The 18228-nt window shown below is 34.4% G+C and overlaps 2 protein-coding genes across 4 annotated transcripts; both read right to left on the bottom strand.

Annotated features, from left to right (window-relative positions):
• Positions 1 to 939: 939 nt before the first annotated feature.
• Positions 940 to 5591, bottom strand: LOC129884201 (serine--glyoxylate aminotransferase). The gene is made up of 6 exons (XM_055958542.1): positions 5498 to 5591; positions 3809 to 4041; positions 2930 to 3214; positions 2446 to 2812; positions 1976 to 2186; positions 940 to 1187 (listed from the first exon to the last, which is right to left on the bottom strand). The coding sequence occupies exons 2-6, from the start codon at positions 4011 to 4013 to the stop codon at positions 1050 to 1052; spliced, it is 1206 nt and encodes a 401-aa protein (XP_055814517.1). The 5' UTR covers positions 4014 to 4041; positions 5498 to 5591; the 3' UTR covers positions 940 to 1049.
• Positions 5592 to 8257: 2666 nt separating this feature from the next.
• Positions 8258 to 16413, bottom strand: LOC129884158 (uncharacterized). Of its 3 annotated transcripts, none has more exons than XM_055958509.1 (6): positions 16308 to 16413; positions 13975 to 14086; positions 12404 to 13879; positions 12058 to 12268; positions 10027 to 10109; positions 8258 to 8611 (listed from the first exon to the last, which is right to left on the bottom strand). In XM_055958509.1, exons 3-6 carry the CDS (start codon positions 13736 to 13738, stop codon positions 8519 to 8521), a joined length of 1722 nt encoding a protein of 573 aa, XP_055814484.1. In that variant the 5' UTR covers positions 13739 to 13879; positions 13975 to 14086; positions 16308 to 16413; the 3' UTR covers positions 8258 to 8518. The 3 variants fall into 3 exon arrangements, with proteins under 3 accessions (XP_055814484.1, XP_055814480.1, XP_055814487.1); XM_055958505.1 differs by having other exon boundaries at positions 13983 to 14086; XM_055958512.1 differs by lacking the exon at positions 8258 to 8611 and adding an exon at positions 8638 to 9315 and having other exon boundaries at positions 13983 to 14086.
• Between the last annotated feature and the right edge of the window lie 1815 nt (positions 16414 to 18228).

Genomic DNA, 18228 nt, shown 5'->3' with positions numbered 1-18228 from the left:
GATATTATTATCCACTTTATCCACTTTCCTAATTTTGTAGGGTTCATGTTGGGTCCCACAAAATGATATTTTAATGCAATCAATGTAGTATTTTCTTTTTTTTATAAACAAATTGATTTTAATATGTCGTCAATCGCTTTAACTTATTAGGATATTTCATTTACATATTCGAACTAAGTCATGTTGCAATTGAACACCTCAATTTCTAGTTAAGTGTTTTAATTAGCCATTTTTTATTTAAATTTTGAAAATACGTTTGTGTATGTTTTTATTTTTCTATTAGGTTCTTAATTTAACCACATAAAATATAATGTTATCTCATTTAAAGGATATGACATATTTTATGTGAGTAACTTAACTGTCTAATAATAAACGAACAAGAACACACGAGAAAAAAAATCAAAATTTAAATTGAAAGTGTTCGATTGGAACGAGGCTTAATTACAGTGTATAAATGAAAAATATCTGAAAAGTTCAAGGGTCCGACTATGTATTAAGCTAGTTAGTATTATTGAGTCGGCATGTCAACATGAATTCTTTTTTCCCCTGATTAAATTTTTTTTTATTCAAATATTAAGAATAAAACTTCGATAGAAAGCATTTCCCTTAAATGAAACATACGTGATATGAATTTGAATTAATTGAGCCAATGATAAAAACAACAAAAGTTGAACTTACATGAAAGTTTAAATAAATAGAATTTAGAAAATTTCTAATATAGATAGATGTCACTCCAAGAGTGAATTTTGAAAGAAAATATTGTTCTTTTTAAATTGATAATTTGGACATTTGCTTACCTCTCTTCCTCTGTAAAAAAATATTTAGCATGGGGTCGAACTTTTCTTTGGTGTCAAGATAATAGCTATTGACTACTAGTGATCGACTTTCGAGAAAGATCAGAAGAATATATCAAAAAGAAGAAAGAAGGAAATTTTGCAATTTTACAAAAGTATTCTCAACCAGTATTTGAACATTGAAACAAAAGTTACATGAAGAGAATAATTTACATGCATTGGTTTTGTATACTTTCAATAATAATAATAATTGAATTAAATTCTTGATGGAATAAGTGGAGTGGAATTTTGCAGAAAAGCACTAGCAGCCGCAACTCCACTACCAAATTTCACTGCATAACCAATATCCTTAAGTACCATTTCAACTCCAGCAAGACATCCCAATAGTTGCAACTACAAGAAGGAAAAAAACAAGAATTATTATGTAATAATAAAAAAAGACGGTTGATGTATCAACTCGACCCTATCTTTTGTAGCATGCATTCTCATCTGTGTCGAAAATAGTAACATAAAAGGATTACTCATCCGATTCGTTTTATGTGACGGTGTTTGACTGAACAGATGAATTTCATGTGTTAATTTATTCATTAAATATGTACACGTTAGATTTAAAACCAAGTTATTAGTACTTATTGAAATCATGGCTCCGCCTCTGAGTAGAGATGAAGAAAGAGTATCAAGTAGTGGTTGAAAACATAGGCGGATGCAGAGTATTGATGTCGGGTTCATCTGAATCCACTATCTTGGATGCGGAGCATAAATTTATTGTAGATATGAACTCATAGCACATAAATTAACTGTTTGATGATGATGTTATGATTTTAGCTTAGTTAGTATATAGTTGAAACCTACGTTGCTTAGACTCTCTACAAATGTTGCCGCACCCATGTTGGATCCTCCAAACTCCCAGTGACATTTTTTAAGAGTCCGAGCAACATTGGTTGAAACAGCCCTTAACTTGGATGATTATGAGTATCTGGTGCCAATAGACTAACAAACCAAAAGCTTATGCATAATAGCAGTCACATAACACAAAAATGATCCTGAATTTTTATTTAAAAAAATGCTCTTGAATGCCTTAACGTGCTCGAGGAATGAGATCGCGTAATCTTCATTTTATTAGTCTTCACAAAATGCGCGATAAAAATAAGACATGTTATCTGCAATAAAGAGAATGTTACCTCATTCAAGTTTCCAAGATGTCCTATTCTGAAAACCTTTCCTGCAACTTTGTTTAGGCCGAGACCTAAGCTTAAGTTGTATCGCTTCCATGCCCTTTTCACGATTTCAGAACTCTCGATGTGTGGAGGAACAACAACGGCTGTGACTGTATCACTGAACCATTCCTCCTTCTGAGTGCAGTTCTTCAAGCCCCATGCCTCCACAGCAAGTCTGCATTCTCGGTCAAAAGAAATATGTATCATTTCTCCATTTCAAGACCGAATCTTTTTATATGACACTGTTTGAGTGGGCGCAGAATTTAAGAAAGAGTTTTAATACGTGTGGTCTTAAATAAGCAATGAAATTTGTGTGACTATAAGAACATGTCATTAAGGGTAAAATGTGAAGTTAAAAAGTATGTAATTGATGTATAGCATATTGAGCTTTTGGTCCTTCCTCTTTATTTAGTAACAGAGGTTTGTACTTTTACCTTGTTGCTTTACCAAGACGAGCGTGTCTTGCAATCACATTATCGAGGCCTTCCTCGAAAAGAAGGTCGAGAGCTGCTCTCAGACCATACAAAAGTTGGATGGAAGGAGTATACGGCCAATAAGTTCCCAGCTTGTAGAACTTAAGGTAATCGCTCCAGTCGAAAAAAACTCTCACTGATTTTGCAGTTTTACTGGCCTCAAGTGCCTTGGGGCTAGCACAGACTATCCCGAGCCCGGTGGGGAGTGAAAGTGCTTTTTGGGAACCAGTAAGTGCCACGTCTACACCCCATTCATCCATGCGAAAATCGAGTGCACAAATTGAGGACACTCCATCAACAAGGAAGAGGGCAGGATGCTGGTAGTGATCTGGTAGGCATCGACAGAAACAAATACGAAACTTCAGAGAGTGTGAATTTCATACATACTTTTCGTTATCTGAATTCACTTTTTCGAAGAAAAAATGCCACAGTTTAGATACATTACCGAGTATTTTCCTTACAGTAGCCAAGTTGTTGGTAACTCCAGTGGCTGTCTCATTATGCACAATGCAAATCGCCTTGATGGTATGCGACTTATCTTCTGCAATTTTCGAGGCCAAAACCTCAAGATTTGCACCTTGGCCCCAATCACTCTCAACGACATCAACGTCAAAGTTTAGGCGTTTCTGTTGATCAATCCAAAGCAGACTGAACTGACCGATGAGGAACGATACAGTTCTATCACCAGGAGACAACGTGTTCGTGAGTGCACTTTCCCATGCACCAGTACCTGCCACTCGGAAACAATATGAAGTTTGGCCATCACAAATTCGACAGTTGAGCCACAAGAAATTCAAAAACTACTTAAAATTATGTTCATCGATGATGTTGCAGATATTACTGCAAAGCCATCACCTTTTGTTTATTGTTATAACAGAAGATGGACAAGATCAATTTGAAAAGATTCATCGAAATACAACAACCGAATGACTATGCCTCAATCACAAGCAAGTTGAGGTCGGCTATATGACAAATAAATCTCTGACAGGACTAAACGAGTCCTTTAGACTATTGGACCTAAACCAAAACTACTAACATAACTAAGAGTTAATCTCAACTGATTTGTATAGCCTATATAGATCTTTTTCTTCTATTTTGTCCTATTTTCCGAGCAAAAGATTCATCCTAATACTAAAAAAAGATCGTATCTCGTCATTTTTAACTCCAAGGTGGACAATCAAGACGACTAAACCTACTCAACTTGTATTTCCCCTGTCTGTAAAATTGAAATAAGTGGCAACATATACCAAACCAAACTCATTTGGATGCAAATAACAAGACGATATATATAAAGAGTAAGACACCGGCCAACGTATTGTTATACCTGTAGTTGGGAACAGAAATGGAGTTCCACTAGTAGTCTTGAAAATCTTCTTCACATCCTCAAGCAAGGTCTTTGTGAGAGCTGGAACAGCCGGGGACCTGTAATCTTCATTGTTCCTGTTCATAGCACGGAGAACTTGTTCCGGGATATTAACAGGTCCCGGAACAAACAAATGGTTCCTTCCAGGTCCATTAACATAGTCCATTTTCTCCCCTTAACAGTTCACGTTATGCCTTCAATATGTCCACACACAAAAAAAAACTCCAATTACTACACAATTTCTACAAACCAAAGCAAGAAGCCAACTAGGAACAAGAAAAACAAATGTTATACCACTTGTATAGCTAGAACGAGACACTAAACAAATATGTTTTTTCTTATAAAAGTGGTGTCTGAGCCAGCTTGTGCGCACTTCGACTATTCCATCGGTTCAAACTTTGAACCGTGGTTTTCTATAGTTTTCACTCACTTCATTGACCGCTAGCCACACCCTATAATCAACATTTAGTTTTCTGTTTCTCCTTTAATTTCAACAAAGAAAAAACTCAATTTTTCCCCACTAATAACTGACTCAGTTAAACACTTTCCATAATATCAGCTAGATGTTAGGTAATTAGTTAGGAAAATGTCAAAGAAATGAGAAGGGTGTAAAATTATCAATAATTAAATTCTGTGAACATAATTTTTTAAATTCACTAATTTTACTATTCCATACACCCTAACCTTTCAAGAATCCTGTTTATTTTTGGATTAAACTTTGTTTAGTATTTCTTCACCTACCGTGCTAAAGTAATATAAAATTAACATATTATATCCGGTCAAACACTATCACATAAAACGAGATGGCACGAGTTATACAATAACATATATGTATAATATGAGTTTAAGTTATATACCCGATAGCAAGAAATTTTACACTATCAACATTCTCAACTCAACCGGTTATAGCGTGTTATAACTCTATTTTGTAAGATATCATACTCAACTTGTTGCTGTATGTGACTAACATTTACCCTCATAAGTGCACATAGCATAAACAACAATAACAAACCCAGTATAATTCCATAAGTGGGGTCCGGGAGGGTTGTGTATACACAGTCTTACCCCTACGTATATTGTGAAGGTAGAGAGTCCGTTTTCGATAGACACTCGACTAAAATAAAGCATAACAAATTCAAGTACAAAAAGAAAGCATACTAGTGAAGGAGTCATCCTGAACATAATGAAGAAGAGAACAATAGCAACAATATATATTACAATAACCGAAGCAAAGGAAAAACAAGTAAGAACAAAATAGGAGAGTAATAATAACAGTACTAATAAGGGAAACTAAACAGCGTTCAACTACCTACTAATCTTTTACCCTGATTCTCAACCACCATATCTCTTATCTAGAGTCATGTTCTCGATAACCTGCAAACACTTATCCTCAATACTTCTTCGTCCTACTTCTACCTCTCCTCATACTCACCATAGCCAACCTCTAAGTACACATAACATAAACTCGTAAAAAGCACTCAATACAATTTCTCGACGAAGGATGTTCAACTGACTACCTTTCATTCTATATCATGAGACTACGCAACTCGTTGTAGATCAAATTAACAATTATCACGTTAGTGCATAAAACATAAACTCGTAAGTACACATGCATAAATATAATAGGTGAAATTTGAAGAGACTATGTACCTGAAATGCAGTTAATAACTATAACAGGCTCAGAGAAGAGCAGAGAATCAAAGCCAAGGGGAAATATGAAAAGTCCAAAGCAACAAATACAAACTCTTATACCACTCAACCTTTCTATGTGGGTCCCATATTGTAGTTGACGTGGCAGATAAGTGACTTACGTGGATGCTAATCCTGTGGCTTAAAAAATTATGAATTTTGATTGTCCAATTTTAATTTTAATTTTTTGTTTACTTTCTTCTAAAAAAACCATAATTTTGGTCTCAAATATTTAAAGATAAAAGATCATTCTATTATTAATAACTTATTTATCATAAAATAGTTTTCTTATTTTCAAGCGATTGCATTTTAATTATACGTACAACAACAATAACATACTTAGTATAATCTCACAAGTAAGGTATAGGGAGGATGATGTGTATACAATCTTGCTCCTATCTTGTAAAGTTAGAGAGATCATTTCCGATAGATCATCGGCTCAAATAAAGGGAATATAACACAAGTATGAAAAGAAAACTTTAATTATACGTGATAGAATTTATATATATATATATATATATATATATATTAGACGTCGAATAATTTTTTTTAAAAATATTTTCCAAAATAACAAATAATATGGAAAGAAAGTAATTAATGTTATGAGAATAGTCCAAAAGTGGTCCTCTCTACAATTTGAGGGTATAGCAAAGCACCACACGTCTCCTCTCTTCCTCACATATCTGCTTAGTCGCACTCGATATTTACATTAAATTAAAAAATTTAATTTTACTTTTATCTAGATAAGAATATTCATAATTTGTTTTAAATTACAAATTTTAATAATGGTTCTTTCTTTCTTAAATTTTATACTCAGTTAAAACATATCACGTAAATTGAGATCGAGCGAGTACATGATTCAAATATAATAGGTGGAGAAAAAAATCAAAGAGCTTATCAAGATGACTAGAGAACACCTAGTGATGAAAAATAAAAAGTGAAAATGCATAAATTCTTTTTATTTCACAAGAGGTTTATACATGACCACACAAACATTTAATTTAGTGTATGAGGTTGAGAAAGAATTTGTGAAAAGATAAGATGATAAAAAGGCCTATATGAACCACTCCCTCGTTTGTGGGAAACAATAGCTATACCTAGCAATTTTCATATATTTTTGTTATCTTGTTACTTTCCTTTTCATTGGTTTGTTTTTATTTCTCTGTGTTTAGCCATTTGTTTTCGATCACACTCATCCAAATTGTCTTTATTAAATATATGTTGGCCTTGTACCCTTTAGGTAAGTGGTCAAAATCAGTCACACTAAGTCGTGATACCCAATGTTACCTGATGCATGTGTTGGTGGTGAGTAATAGGTACTCAGTAGATTAGTTGAGACGCATGCAAGCGGAGTAGGACATGACCGTTATAAGAGAGAGAGTAGTCGCGCTTAACTTTGCCCCCAAAAAATATCTTAGTGTAACAAGTAGTGAAATGATGGAGAAGTTTTCTTAACAAAGTGCAACTTCTAATGCTAGAAAGTTTGGAGAATTGACTCAATAAAGGTTCCTAACAGAGACACATTTAGGGGTGTGAATCGGTCGGTTCGGTTCGATTTTATGTATTATCGGTTTTCGATTTTGAAATATGCTAAACCAATAACAAACCAATAAGATATTTTTAATCGGTTTTTGTCCTTAACGGTTCGATTTTCGGTTTACCCCATAAGAAAATGTTCATAAAATAATTATATGACTTCTCCAATAATTTGGCGCGACAAGACAATAATAAAACTTTATGAAATGCTCATAAAATAGAAACAATAGTGACTAACATGAAAAGAACTCTACAAGTGCAACAGAAATAAAAGAACTTGGACAATAATGTGAATTGAAGGCTATAAAGGACAAAGGTAATAACCAATAAGGTATTGATATTAATATTTAATATTTATTTAGGAGTAATTTAGTGCATTACTATTGTCTTGGGTTATCGGTTTACCCAATAACCCAATATTAAAAATCAATATCGAACCAATAACCCGATAATTTTTTTTATAAAATCATTAAAAACCCATTAACCCAATAACCAATAGCAATAACCCAATAATATTTTTTTCGATTCGATTTTTGCACACCCCTAGATACATTGCAGTTTACTATACAATAATTACGTCTCAGTTTCAAATAAGTTGAAGTTGATTATATGAATCGTTACTTTACCATGAGCTTTCTTTGCTTTAATTTCCTTCTAATTTTTACCTCTTTCTGGCAAGGGAAATGAGAAAATGACAGCCCAAATAAAGGAAAAGCTTCCAAAATCTGCATACCAAAATACTCAGTTACAACATCTACACATACCAGATTGATATTTTTCTTTTGGCAAAGGCCCTGGTGCACGTAAAGTCTTATTGTCTCGACATGCACAAAAGGAAGGTCTCTTTTGCCCACACCATTTGCATTGTTTTCAGAAGGCGACATTAAGGGAATGTAAACAGGTAACAAGACAGAGTAAAAAGGAAAGAAGAAGAAATAAGACACACGTAGATGAAGATAACAACAACAACTTGCCCAATGAAATCACATAAAGTGGGGTCTGGAAAGGGTAGAGTGTACGCAGACCTTACCCCTACCTCGTGGAGGTAGAGAGGTTGTTTCTAAAGGACCCTCGGCTGCTCAAGTGCAGCAAATCAAAGTAGTTATGAGAAGGGAAAACGATAGTGAAGAAAACATGATAGCTAATGAGGAAAGCAGTACATAGCAAACACAAAACACAAGTAGATGAAGATATCAACCAAAAATCTCTTTGCATAGAGTAACTTCAATCCCCTTTACATCCTTTGTAAAGAAGTAACTTCAGGTAAATCAACAACAGCCAGTTTAAAATCTTTCAAAAGAGTACTACAATGTTATCAGCCAAGAAAAGAAAAAAAGATAGCAAGATAATCCACTAACAAAATGGACAACGCACTGTATAATTTCTGACTTCAGCATAGCATACTTTAGTAGCATTTTTCACCAATTTGTCCCGGCTTGATTATTCTTAGGAAGTAAGCATTGGAACAGTAGAATTATCAACCAATGAGAGCCAATCCGGATCAGTCCAAGGCCTGAAGGCTCCTTTCTGTGTGAGATTCTAGCAACCACAGAAGAACAATCATGGAGTTTATGTTGTAAAACTAAATTTGTGCAAAGTACTAAATATGTAATGAACAGAACATAGTAAGACGCGGAGATATTGTCTCAAATACTGGATTATTGTAATTGCTGTTTAAATGAAAGTACAGAATTTATGTCTCCTCAATCCCTCATAACGACATTCCTCAGACTAGACGAATGAGATCAATGCTCAAGTCACTCTTATAATAGTTGCACCCAACCAGCATGTGAATATGAAATTTAAGTTGTTTTAAAAGCTTCAATTGGAAACGGAAACCAAAAAGGTTAGCTTCAATTGGATCAAGTTATCAATCACCAAAACATTTTTCTTCTGTGAGTCACAAGAAAGTCTAAATATAGGTAAAATAAAAAGTCAGACAAGATGCCAAAAGCAATGACAAACCCAGTATAATCCCACATATCAGCCATGACAAAGGTAGAGAGGTTGTGTCCGAAACATATCAGCATACTGAATGTTTACATAAATTAAAATTTAATAAACAATAATGCCAACTTATTTGCTCACATATTAAGTTACTAAAATTGATTATCTTGACAAATATCCAGGGTGATGAATCTGGCTTTGGCTACAAAAGTACTCCATGGGCTGCTTCATTTATACTGTCACTGGTGGATGCATCAACCGATCTGATCATTACGTTTTTTTTATGAAGTTGTTTGCTGGCATCAAGAAGATGCAAAATTACAGAAATATTCAATGTTAGCTCCATTACATTGTGCAACACTCAGCCTAAGGAGCTAGCCTAAAAAACAAAAAAGTATGGAAATAAGCTAGAGTAAGTGCACTCATGAAGTCAAATGAGACAACTCAAGATGGATTTCGACTAAACAAAATTACTTATTGATGTCAGATGAATATAACATGCTACTTAATATTAATAAAAGGATTAGGTTATAATTGCTTCTCCAGAACTGGACTAGCATTTATATAATTGTGAAGTACAGTAAAGCTGTGTATTTAAAACGGATTCCATAAAACAATTTCTTTCTATATTGATCAGTTATTCCGTAAGTCAATGTAAATGTATTCCCAAGATCACTAAGCATGAAAGCTTCTATGCCTCCAGATGGGCGGCCTTCTAGAACCTTCCCAAGGGGGTTCGCACACGTGTGTGTGTGTTGGGGTGGGATGGGGGGAGTCAAAATAGATGTGACTAATGCAATAAGTAGAAAAATAATGGACCCTGTAGGGGGTGTAGAGGATGTTGCTATGACGAGGGCACGAGGTAAAGTGACGAGAGACATGTGCTACCTATCAAAAAAGGAGATGATGATGTATACTGTAGACATGGCGAACATATGTAGGCGGCCAAGAAGTCCAGCCAAAGGAACGCATTACACAATTCATTATTCAAAATATGAGCAACTCACCTGTAACCAGAAGAAAAAGCCGCGCAAGATGGTTAGCTGTTTTATGTTGTCATTGTCAACTTCTTTAAGTTTTTCATGAAGGTCTGCAAGTTTAAAGTGGACAATCAATACATAATGCCTTTGCAGTGAAACCTAAATAACAATTAACAGAAGCACAGAGTCAAATGCTGTTTATAGCACAAAACTGCAGAGAATACAAAGAAAAAGCGGCCAAGAAAATTGAAGTGAAGGTAAAGCATGGTTAGATGGAATTAACTTTTGAACAAATTTAATCAAACTAAGGAAAGTGAGAAAAGAAGCTTCCTCTATCAATATATATATGTTTAGTGAATCAAAATGGCAAAATTAGGCGGAAAAAAAAAAAAAAAAAAAAACTAAAAACTCTAAGGTATGTTGGAGCTTTAAGCTCAAATAAAACATGGGCTTTAACGAAGATAGGTGCAAATAGAGAAACATACAAATAAGTAGTCCAAGACTAATAACTATAAGTATGAAAACAAATATATGGACAAAGGTGGTGGGGGGGGGGGGATACGACAAAGTGAAATGTCAAGAATTACGCTCATTGGCAAGAAAAATATATCTTAGAGCCTTGATGATGACACTGAAGTGCCCGCTAAACGAGGCAAAGCGCTGAACGTGTTTAGCACCTCACTTTTTAGGGCTTTAGCGCTTTTTAAGTGCACCATTTACAACAGTAACCTCACTTTAGAATGACAATTATTTTAGCCGGTTCATGCATATAGTGGCAGAGCTAGGATTTTCATTAAGAGGGTTCAAAATCTTAAGAGGTAAATACACAAAGTAGCTAAAGGAGGTTCGACATCTACTATATATATATATATATATATATATAATTATTTTAACCATGTATAAATAGTATAACACTATAACTTTCCACCGAAGGGAGTTCATATGAACCCCCTGAACACAAGGTGACTCCGCCCCTGCATGCATAAGATATGAACATCCAATTTGAAATAATGTTTATTAATGACCATCACTAACTACATAGCATTAAGTAATTTGTCTTCATTTCTTATTTAAGAGTTTCAAAAGATATATATTTCAAAAAATGAATATTCTCTTTTTAATCGATAGCGCATACTGATTATTTAACAAAATGGTAATCCTATTTTTCAAAAAATTTCATGCATAAAACTTTTTTATTTATAATTTTAATATGTTACTAATAAATATAATTTAATACACTTAGTTATGGATACGGCCGAGGGTCTCGGAAGCATCCACTATACCTTCTCAAGGAAGGGGCAAACATTGGGTTTGTTGTTGTTGTTAGTGATGGATATACCTCATAGGGGGTGTAAGTATAGAATTTCAATAATATAGGGATTATACGTGTTTCATTTCAAAATACAGGGGATGTATCTGAAATTGAGACATATTACAAGGTTGTTCAGTGTAATTAACTCAATATTAACCTATTGGTTGTTTCAGGTCTGACTCTGAAACAATAGTCAAGAATAATTCCACAACTTAGCTAGAGCGAGAGAGTAAACTTATGCAAACGGAAGAATTGAAAAGGGTTCCACAAATCTTGCAGTAATTTGAATCTTAAAAGAAACACCTTAGTTTAAAAAAACCTACACTTACTTTTGGTTGGTATTTTTTCAAATAACTATGTCAACTTCTTAATACATTTTTATATTTGTTCTTCTTTTCAGTTGACATAAAATCTTGCAATAGCAACTGAGAAATTTTATAATGAAGTTCAGGGGCTGAAGAATTTAAATTGTTTTAAAATTTTAGAAAGGAAAATCAACACAAGAATTCCTTATCGAAAAGAAAATTAACATAATAATATGTATACGTCAGGAGGGATTGAGTTCAGTGACTGATTACAACCATTTGATGAACAAATTTACAAATGTTCGAAAAAGTCAGAACGTCTATGGACAAGACATTGGTTGACATGCACAATTGGAACCAGGCAAGGAGGAGTAACACCACTTTGAAACGTATAGAAAACCATATCATCAATGCAGAAAATATTTAAGATGTTTAGCTCACCTTTATAATGATCCAAATATGATTTTCCCAACCGCCTCGACGAGTAAAATTTCCCGTTACGCAAGTCCATATCCTTTAGAGTAGGCTTTCTACTTTTGACAGCTTTCCACAATCCGATATATTCCTTCTGATCGTAAGGCCTCTCGAGAAGAGCCTTGACATTGTACCAAAAATCAGAACGCACAGTTTTCCTTGGGAAGCTATCCTCAACCTTAAATATTCATTGTATCATCAATATATAAGCATCACAACAGAATATACTCCAAAACTTCAAATTAACTAAGAAAGAAATCAGGTGTAGGGAGGATAAAATAAATTGAGGAGGAGAAGCAGAGAATGGTCATACATTTTCACAGTGTTTTGCTAAAGAAGCTTCCACGATATTAGAACCTCCTTCCTTTCCAAATGTACAATTATCATTGACAACTATTTGAAGATCTTCGTCAGCAGCCTCGCGTTCAAAACTGTTGCCACTTTTAAATGAGGCTTCATCAACATCAGCTCTCTCTTCTTTGACAGTGACATCTACTGATTTTCTCCCGGCTACATCTTCGTTTAAAGGGACAACTGCTAATTTTCTCCCTTTTCTCGCCGTCTGCTTTTCGTTTGATCTTTTCCTTTTCTCACCCTTTCCCTGCCTCTTGGATGTATCATTTCCCTTCGTGCTATTTTTCTGGCTCATAAGCCCCTTTTTCTTCTTTTTCTTTGGAGATAGAGGATCAGAAGGCTCATGTGTCATATTGATGTCTCCCACAGATATATTACTATCATTTTCCAGGACATTTGTTGATGATTTCTTCCTTTTTAGATTATATTTCCTCATAAATGAGGTTGTTGTGCTCCAATTCTTACATATAAATTTCTCCAGAAGATAGGAATAGTCTTCATCTATATCAGCTCCCTCTTCTTTTGTAGTAACTTTAGCTGGTCTCCCTCTCTTTTTCTTCTGCTCCTTATTTGACCTATTCTTCATCTCACCCTTCCGACGCCTCTTGCATTCACCATTCTCCCCCAAGCTAAGCTTCTTGCTCGTCAGCCCTTTTTCCATCGGAGTAACAGGATCAGAAGGCTCAAATATGACATTGGTGTCTCCTGCAGATCTATTATCATCATTTTCCAGGACAATTCTTGAAAATGGCTGACTTTGTACTTTATCTTTGCAACTGACATTACCAAAATCCTTCTCATCCCCAGAATCCTGGTGTTTTCTCTGTCCTAAATATTCGAACCCTGCATCAGATCCATCATCTTTCTCAAACTCTACAAACACAGGAAACCCAACACTTCTATCAATTTTAACCATATATGAGTTCCCATTTGGTTTAGCATTAGCCAAAAACTTCTTGTATTCTGGATCAATATCCTCATCCTCGTCTTCATCATCCTCATACTCATTCACATCCTCATCCATGTCGTGATAAAGCCTATCTTTAGCAACAGCGGGACCTTCATTTCCGCCTTCATTTGTGTAACACTTAGACTCTTCATCGTAGTCAAGGAGAAGCATCAAATACTGTACATAATCTTCATCCATATTCTTAGTTTTTCTAATCTGCCTTTTGAGACGAAAAATATCACTATTTTCAGACTCTGACTCCTTATTCCAAGAGTGTGCCCTCTTTCTCCCTAAACGGGATATATCAAACAAAATATCACAGCCCTCCAATCCCCGTCGCACCATTTTAATGGGATTCAGACTTACTAGCAAATAGATCAGAGAAACAACTTCACTCCTATCCCCTACTTATCCCCACATCCACAGACGAATAAATCAGTTACTACCTTTCTTGAAGCTTCTTAAATTCCATTATCAAGACATCTTCTGAAAAAATGATTAGAGGCAGGAGAAAAGGAATATAATCAATGTAAGTTGTCAAAAAATACTTGTACCAAAAAAAAAAAAAAAGGAAGGCCTACCACCGTACATGAAATGAAATACTCCCCAGGGTAGAAGTGTGGGCATATATAATCTGCAACCTTCCCTTTGGATTTATGCGAGGAGGCTGTTTCCACGCATTGAACACGTGACCTGCATGTAACCAAAGGTGCAACTTCATAATTGTGCCAATGTATGTTCTTTACTAAAAATATTAAAGATAACTAAGCTATTGAAAGTTTACACTCACACAGCATCTGAAATTATAAAAAAACATCCAACTGAAAGATCACTTTAAATAACAATAACCATCCATCATAACTTATGTCAAAGACATAACTAAATAAATAAAGCAAGCCTTCTCTTATAACTTAAACTTTTTGATGGAGTGACTACACAATAACATGGTACGGGAAAGCAAGTTGGAATCTCACGGCTACCCATTAATAAAAAGTATATCTACATACTTGGCTCAAGAAAAGAACATTGAAGACAAAACTAAATAAATAAATTACTACTAATATATAAGCCACAGTTGAGGGGATTCCCGTCGATACAGTTGAGAAGATTCCCGTCAACATGTGTGCTTCTAGGGGATTCACATTCAGTATAAGTAAAAAAGGGCAGCCCGGTGCACTAAAGCTCCCGCTATGCGCGGGGTCCGGGGAAGGGCCTGACCACAAGGGTCTATTGTACGCAGCCTTGCCTTGCATTTCTGCCAGAGGCTGTTTTCAAGGCTTGAACCCGTGACCTCCTGGTCACATTCAGTATAAGTAAATAAATAAATAAGCACAAGTATAATCTCTCTAATTGCTAACTTTAAGACATACACTTGTGGTCCAAGAAAAGGAATCAAGTGATGGGACATTAAAAACACAATTAAGTAAATAGAAGGGCACCCTAGCTGCTAAGCTTTTAAAGGAGGTGATACGGCCCCAAAAAAAGAATCACATGACACGTATTGACAGGGGAAGAGCTAGAGGGGCGGAAAAGACAAACCCCCTTTATTATGTATACAGTAGATGATGAACCTGGGTTTATGTATATAGTAGATGATGAACCTTATTGGTAAAAATCTTGCCTACACACTGTGTATTGAAGATATAATTAACAAATAAACCAATGTTTTCTGCTAACTGCTAAGCTTTCAGGCAAGGTAATTCACCTTCAATAATTCCATTAAAATCCAAGATTTTGGATACCCAAAAACCCAACAACGACAACATACCCAAAGTAATCCCACAAGTAGGGTCCGGGGAGGTAGCATGTAAGCAGAACCTCCTTCTACCTTTGTAGGGTAGAGAGGTTGCTTTCAATAGACCCTCCCCCTGCTATGGTGAAGAAAAAGATCTTTCACTACAGTGGGAAGAAGACAGGCGGGAGCGAGCCGAGCGAGAGCAAACCAAAAAAATACAAATAATGCACGAAAGTAAGAAAGAAGACGAGAGAACAAAACAAAAATGTACAAAACAAGTGTAGCAACAGCTATTAATACACATTGGAGAAAAAAAAACTATAAATCAAGTACGACAACACTCGAATACCCACTACCCTTCTACTCTAATTCTCGACTTCCCTGCCTTTTAATCTAGGAGTCATGTCTTCAAGTTGTGTCATGTCTTGTCTAATCACCTCCCTCCAGTTCTTCTTTGGCCTACCGCTACCTCTCCTAACTCCTTCTATAACTAACCTCTCACGCCTCCTCACTAGTGCATCCTTGCACCTCCTTGTCCGAACCATCTCAACCTCATTTCCTCATTTTGTCCACCATGAGGGTCACTCCCACCTTGTCCTGTATAACTTGGTTCCTAATTATATATCTCCTAGTATGCCCACACATCTATGTGAGCATCCTCATTCATATTCTGAACATGCATATTCTTGACTGGACAGCATTGAGCCCCATACAATAGTGTTGGTCTAACCACCACACTGTAAAACTTACCTTTAAGCCTTGACGAAACATTCTTATTGCACAGTACCCCAGAGGTGAGCCAAAACTTATACAATTCCATGAGTGGGAATTGAAACATATAGCAAAAAAGAATGAATCTTGAAACATATAGCAAAGAAAAGACTGAAAAATCAAAGAAAGGGCATAACTTGATTGACTGCTAGATTGTTCACCTCAATGATTACATCAAAAACCAAGATTTTGAATACCCACAAATCCCAAATGCATATATACAGATATAACATAACTCAATTAACAAAACCTATACAATTTCATGAGTGGGAATTGAAACACACGTCAAAAAAGACTGAAAATTTAGCTGAAACATAAAGCAAAAAAGATTGAAACTTTAAACATAAAACAACAAAAAAGACTGAAATCAAAGCTGAAAATAAGAAAAGGCATAATTTGGCTGCTCACCATCGCAGATAAAGAAGAAGAAATCAGTAGCAGCGTGAATAACAATGGCAGATAAATGGCTCTTCTGTAACTAATTTTATTTTATTTTTGGAGAAAAATAAAAAGACCCCTACTTCTATTCTACTACTAAACTTTGACTTCCAAACCTTTTTTTTTCCTTTTGGGATATTTTCTTTTTCTCTAATTTTCTATTAAGTATTTATTAAATGTACATGTACGATGACTCAATTTCATATATATCTCTTATAGTTTTAAATTATACACTTATATTATATTTATGTATTTATTTTAATAAAGAAGATAAAAGAAATTGTTGAATATCTTTATTCACGTATTTGATTAAAATAGAGAACATTTGTTTTTCAAATAAAACGTGTACCTTTTGAAATATATAAATAAGAAATGAATACAAATTATTTAATAAGATATATCAATTATTAGTAATAATTTTTCTATATTTTAAACATGAATTTCTCGGGAATTTTTTCAATTTCTCTACCTTCGCAAGGAAGGGGTAATATTGTGTATATACTACTCTTTTCAGACTTCATTCGTGAAATTACTCGGGTATGTTGTTGAATTTCTCATATTTATTTTAGCGTGTGTATTTATTCTTCTACTTCCTATTATCATAAAATTACATTAAAAACTATTTATTTATAATTTTAATCTATGTTTTAATAATTATATTTCAATTACTTAGTTTTAAATATAAGGGGTATAAGTGATATAATTTAAAATAGAGGAGTACGTCTAAAACTGTTATAATAAAAGTAAATAACCTTCAAAATATATACGTATTTGATTTTGTGAATCCAACTCAGAGACAATATAATCTAATTTGAAATACACTAAAATCATTCAAATTACTTTTCCATTCAATGATGTTTTCTTTCTTAGGTATTTTCTGAATCTCAAATCAGATTATGGCGCCATTTGTCTTTTAACAAGAAAAAGATGTTTAAATATGAATATATATTAAAATATTATAATTAAATTTGAATACTAAACAATTAAAATTGTTAGTTTTCTCAGTGTCTAAATATTCATAATTTATATTAAGAACTAATAAAAATATTGAATTTTAGATAAAATAATATACATATCTAATTTACGATGTTGTCAAGTAGTGATGATTTTTTGTCAAATGAAGCGACTCTTCTTTTTATCTTTCTATTTATTATTTATCGTAAATGTTAATTGTTAGCCCAAGCTGATGGTGGCCGTTCTCGTATAAAGTCTAAGATGATGGATTGTGGTTGATGGTGATTGTGCAGTAGTGATTGTAGTGCAGTGTAGCTAATGCTAGTGATTGATCACAGAGGTGATTAGTGTTGATCATTCAGTAATCGAAGCTAGTTCGTAGAGGTGATTGGTAATAGTTGGATAGTCATTGCGTCCAATTAACTTAGGTAGTTGCGGCTACTGGTAATTGTGACCAACAATTAAAGTTGTCGGTGATACAATGATAGTTGATGATGATGATTATGCAACAGAAGCTAATAGCAGAGATACTTTGTAGTGGTGGCAAGTTGTAGAAGTGGTTTACAATGATAATTTAATGTATAGAATAGTGGTAATGGTACATTATTCTTTAAATGAAGTCTTAAGGTATAAGATCTGAATGATTCGAAGCTATTAACCGAATAACCGTTAATAAATGATTATGAATGGAAATAGAATGCACTTCACAAGCTAATATCTAAATGATTCAGATCCATACCATGAAGATGTAATACTGTATTGCCAGCAAATGACAAACACTATTACAATTTGTTTCTTTCAAGGAATATAGAAACCACTTCTACCATGAGAACTAGTGTAAGAATCCAAACACATTTGCCACAACTCTCAAGACTAGCTCTGTTACCTTAAATCTTGCTTGGACTCCTTTTTCAAGAGACGAGAGAATTCGACACAT

The sequence above is a fragment of the Solanum dulcamara genome, chromosome 1 (genome assembly GCF_947179165.1).
Source record: "Solanum dulcamara chromosome 1, daSolDulc1.2, whole genome shotgun sequence".
In the NCBI taxonomy this organism is placed as follows: Eukaryota; Viridiplantae; Streptophyta; class Magnoliopsida; order Solanales; family Solanaceae; genus Solanum; species Solanum dulcamara.
This window is presented reverse-complemented; position numbering and strand designations above follow the sequence as displayed.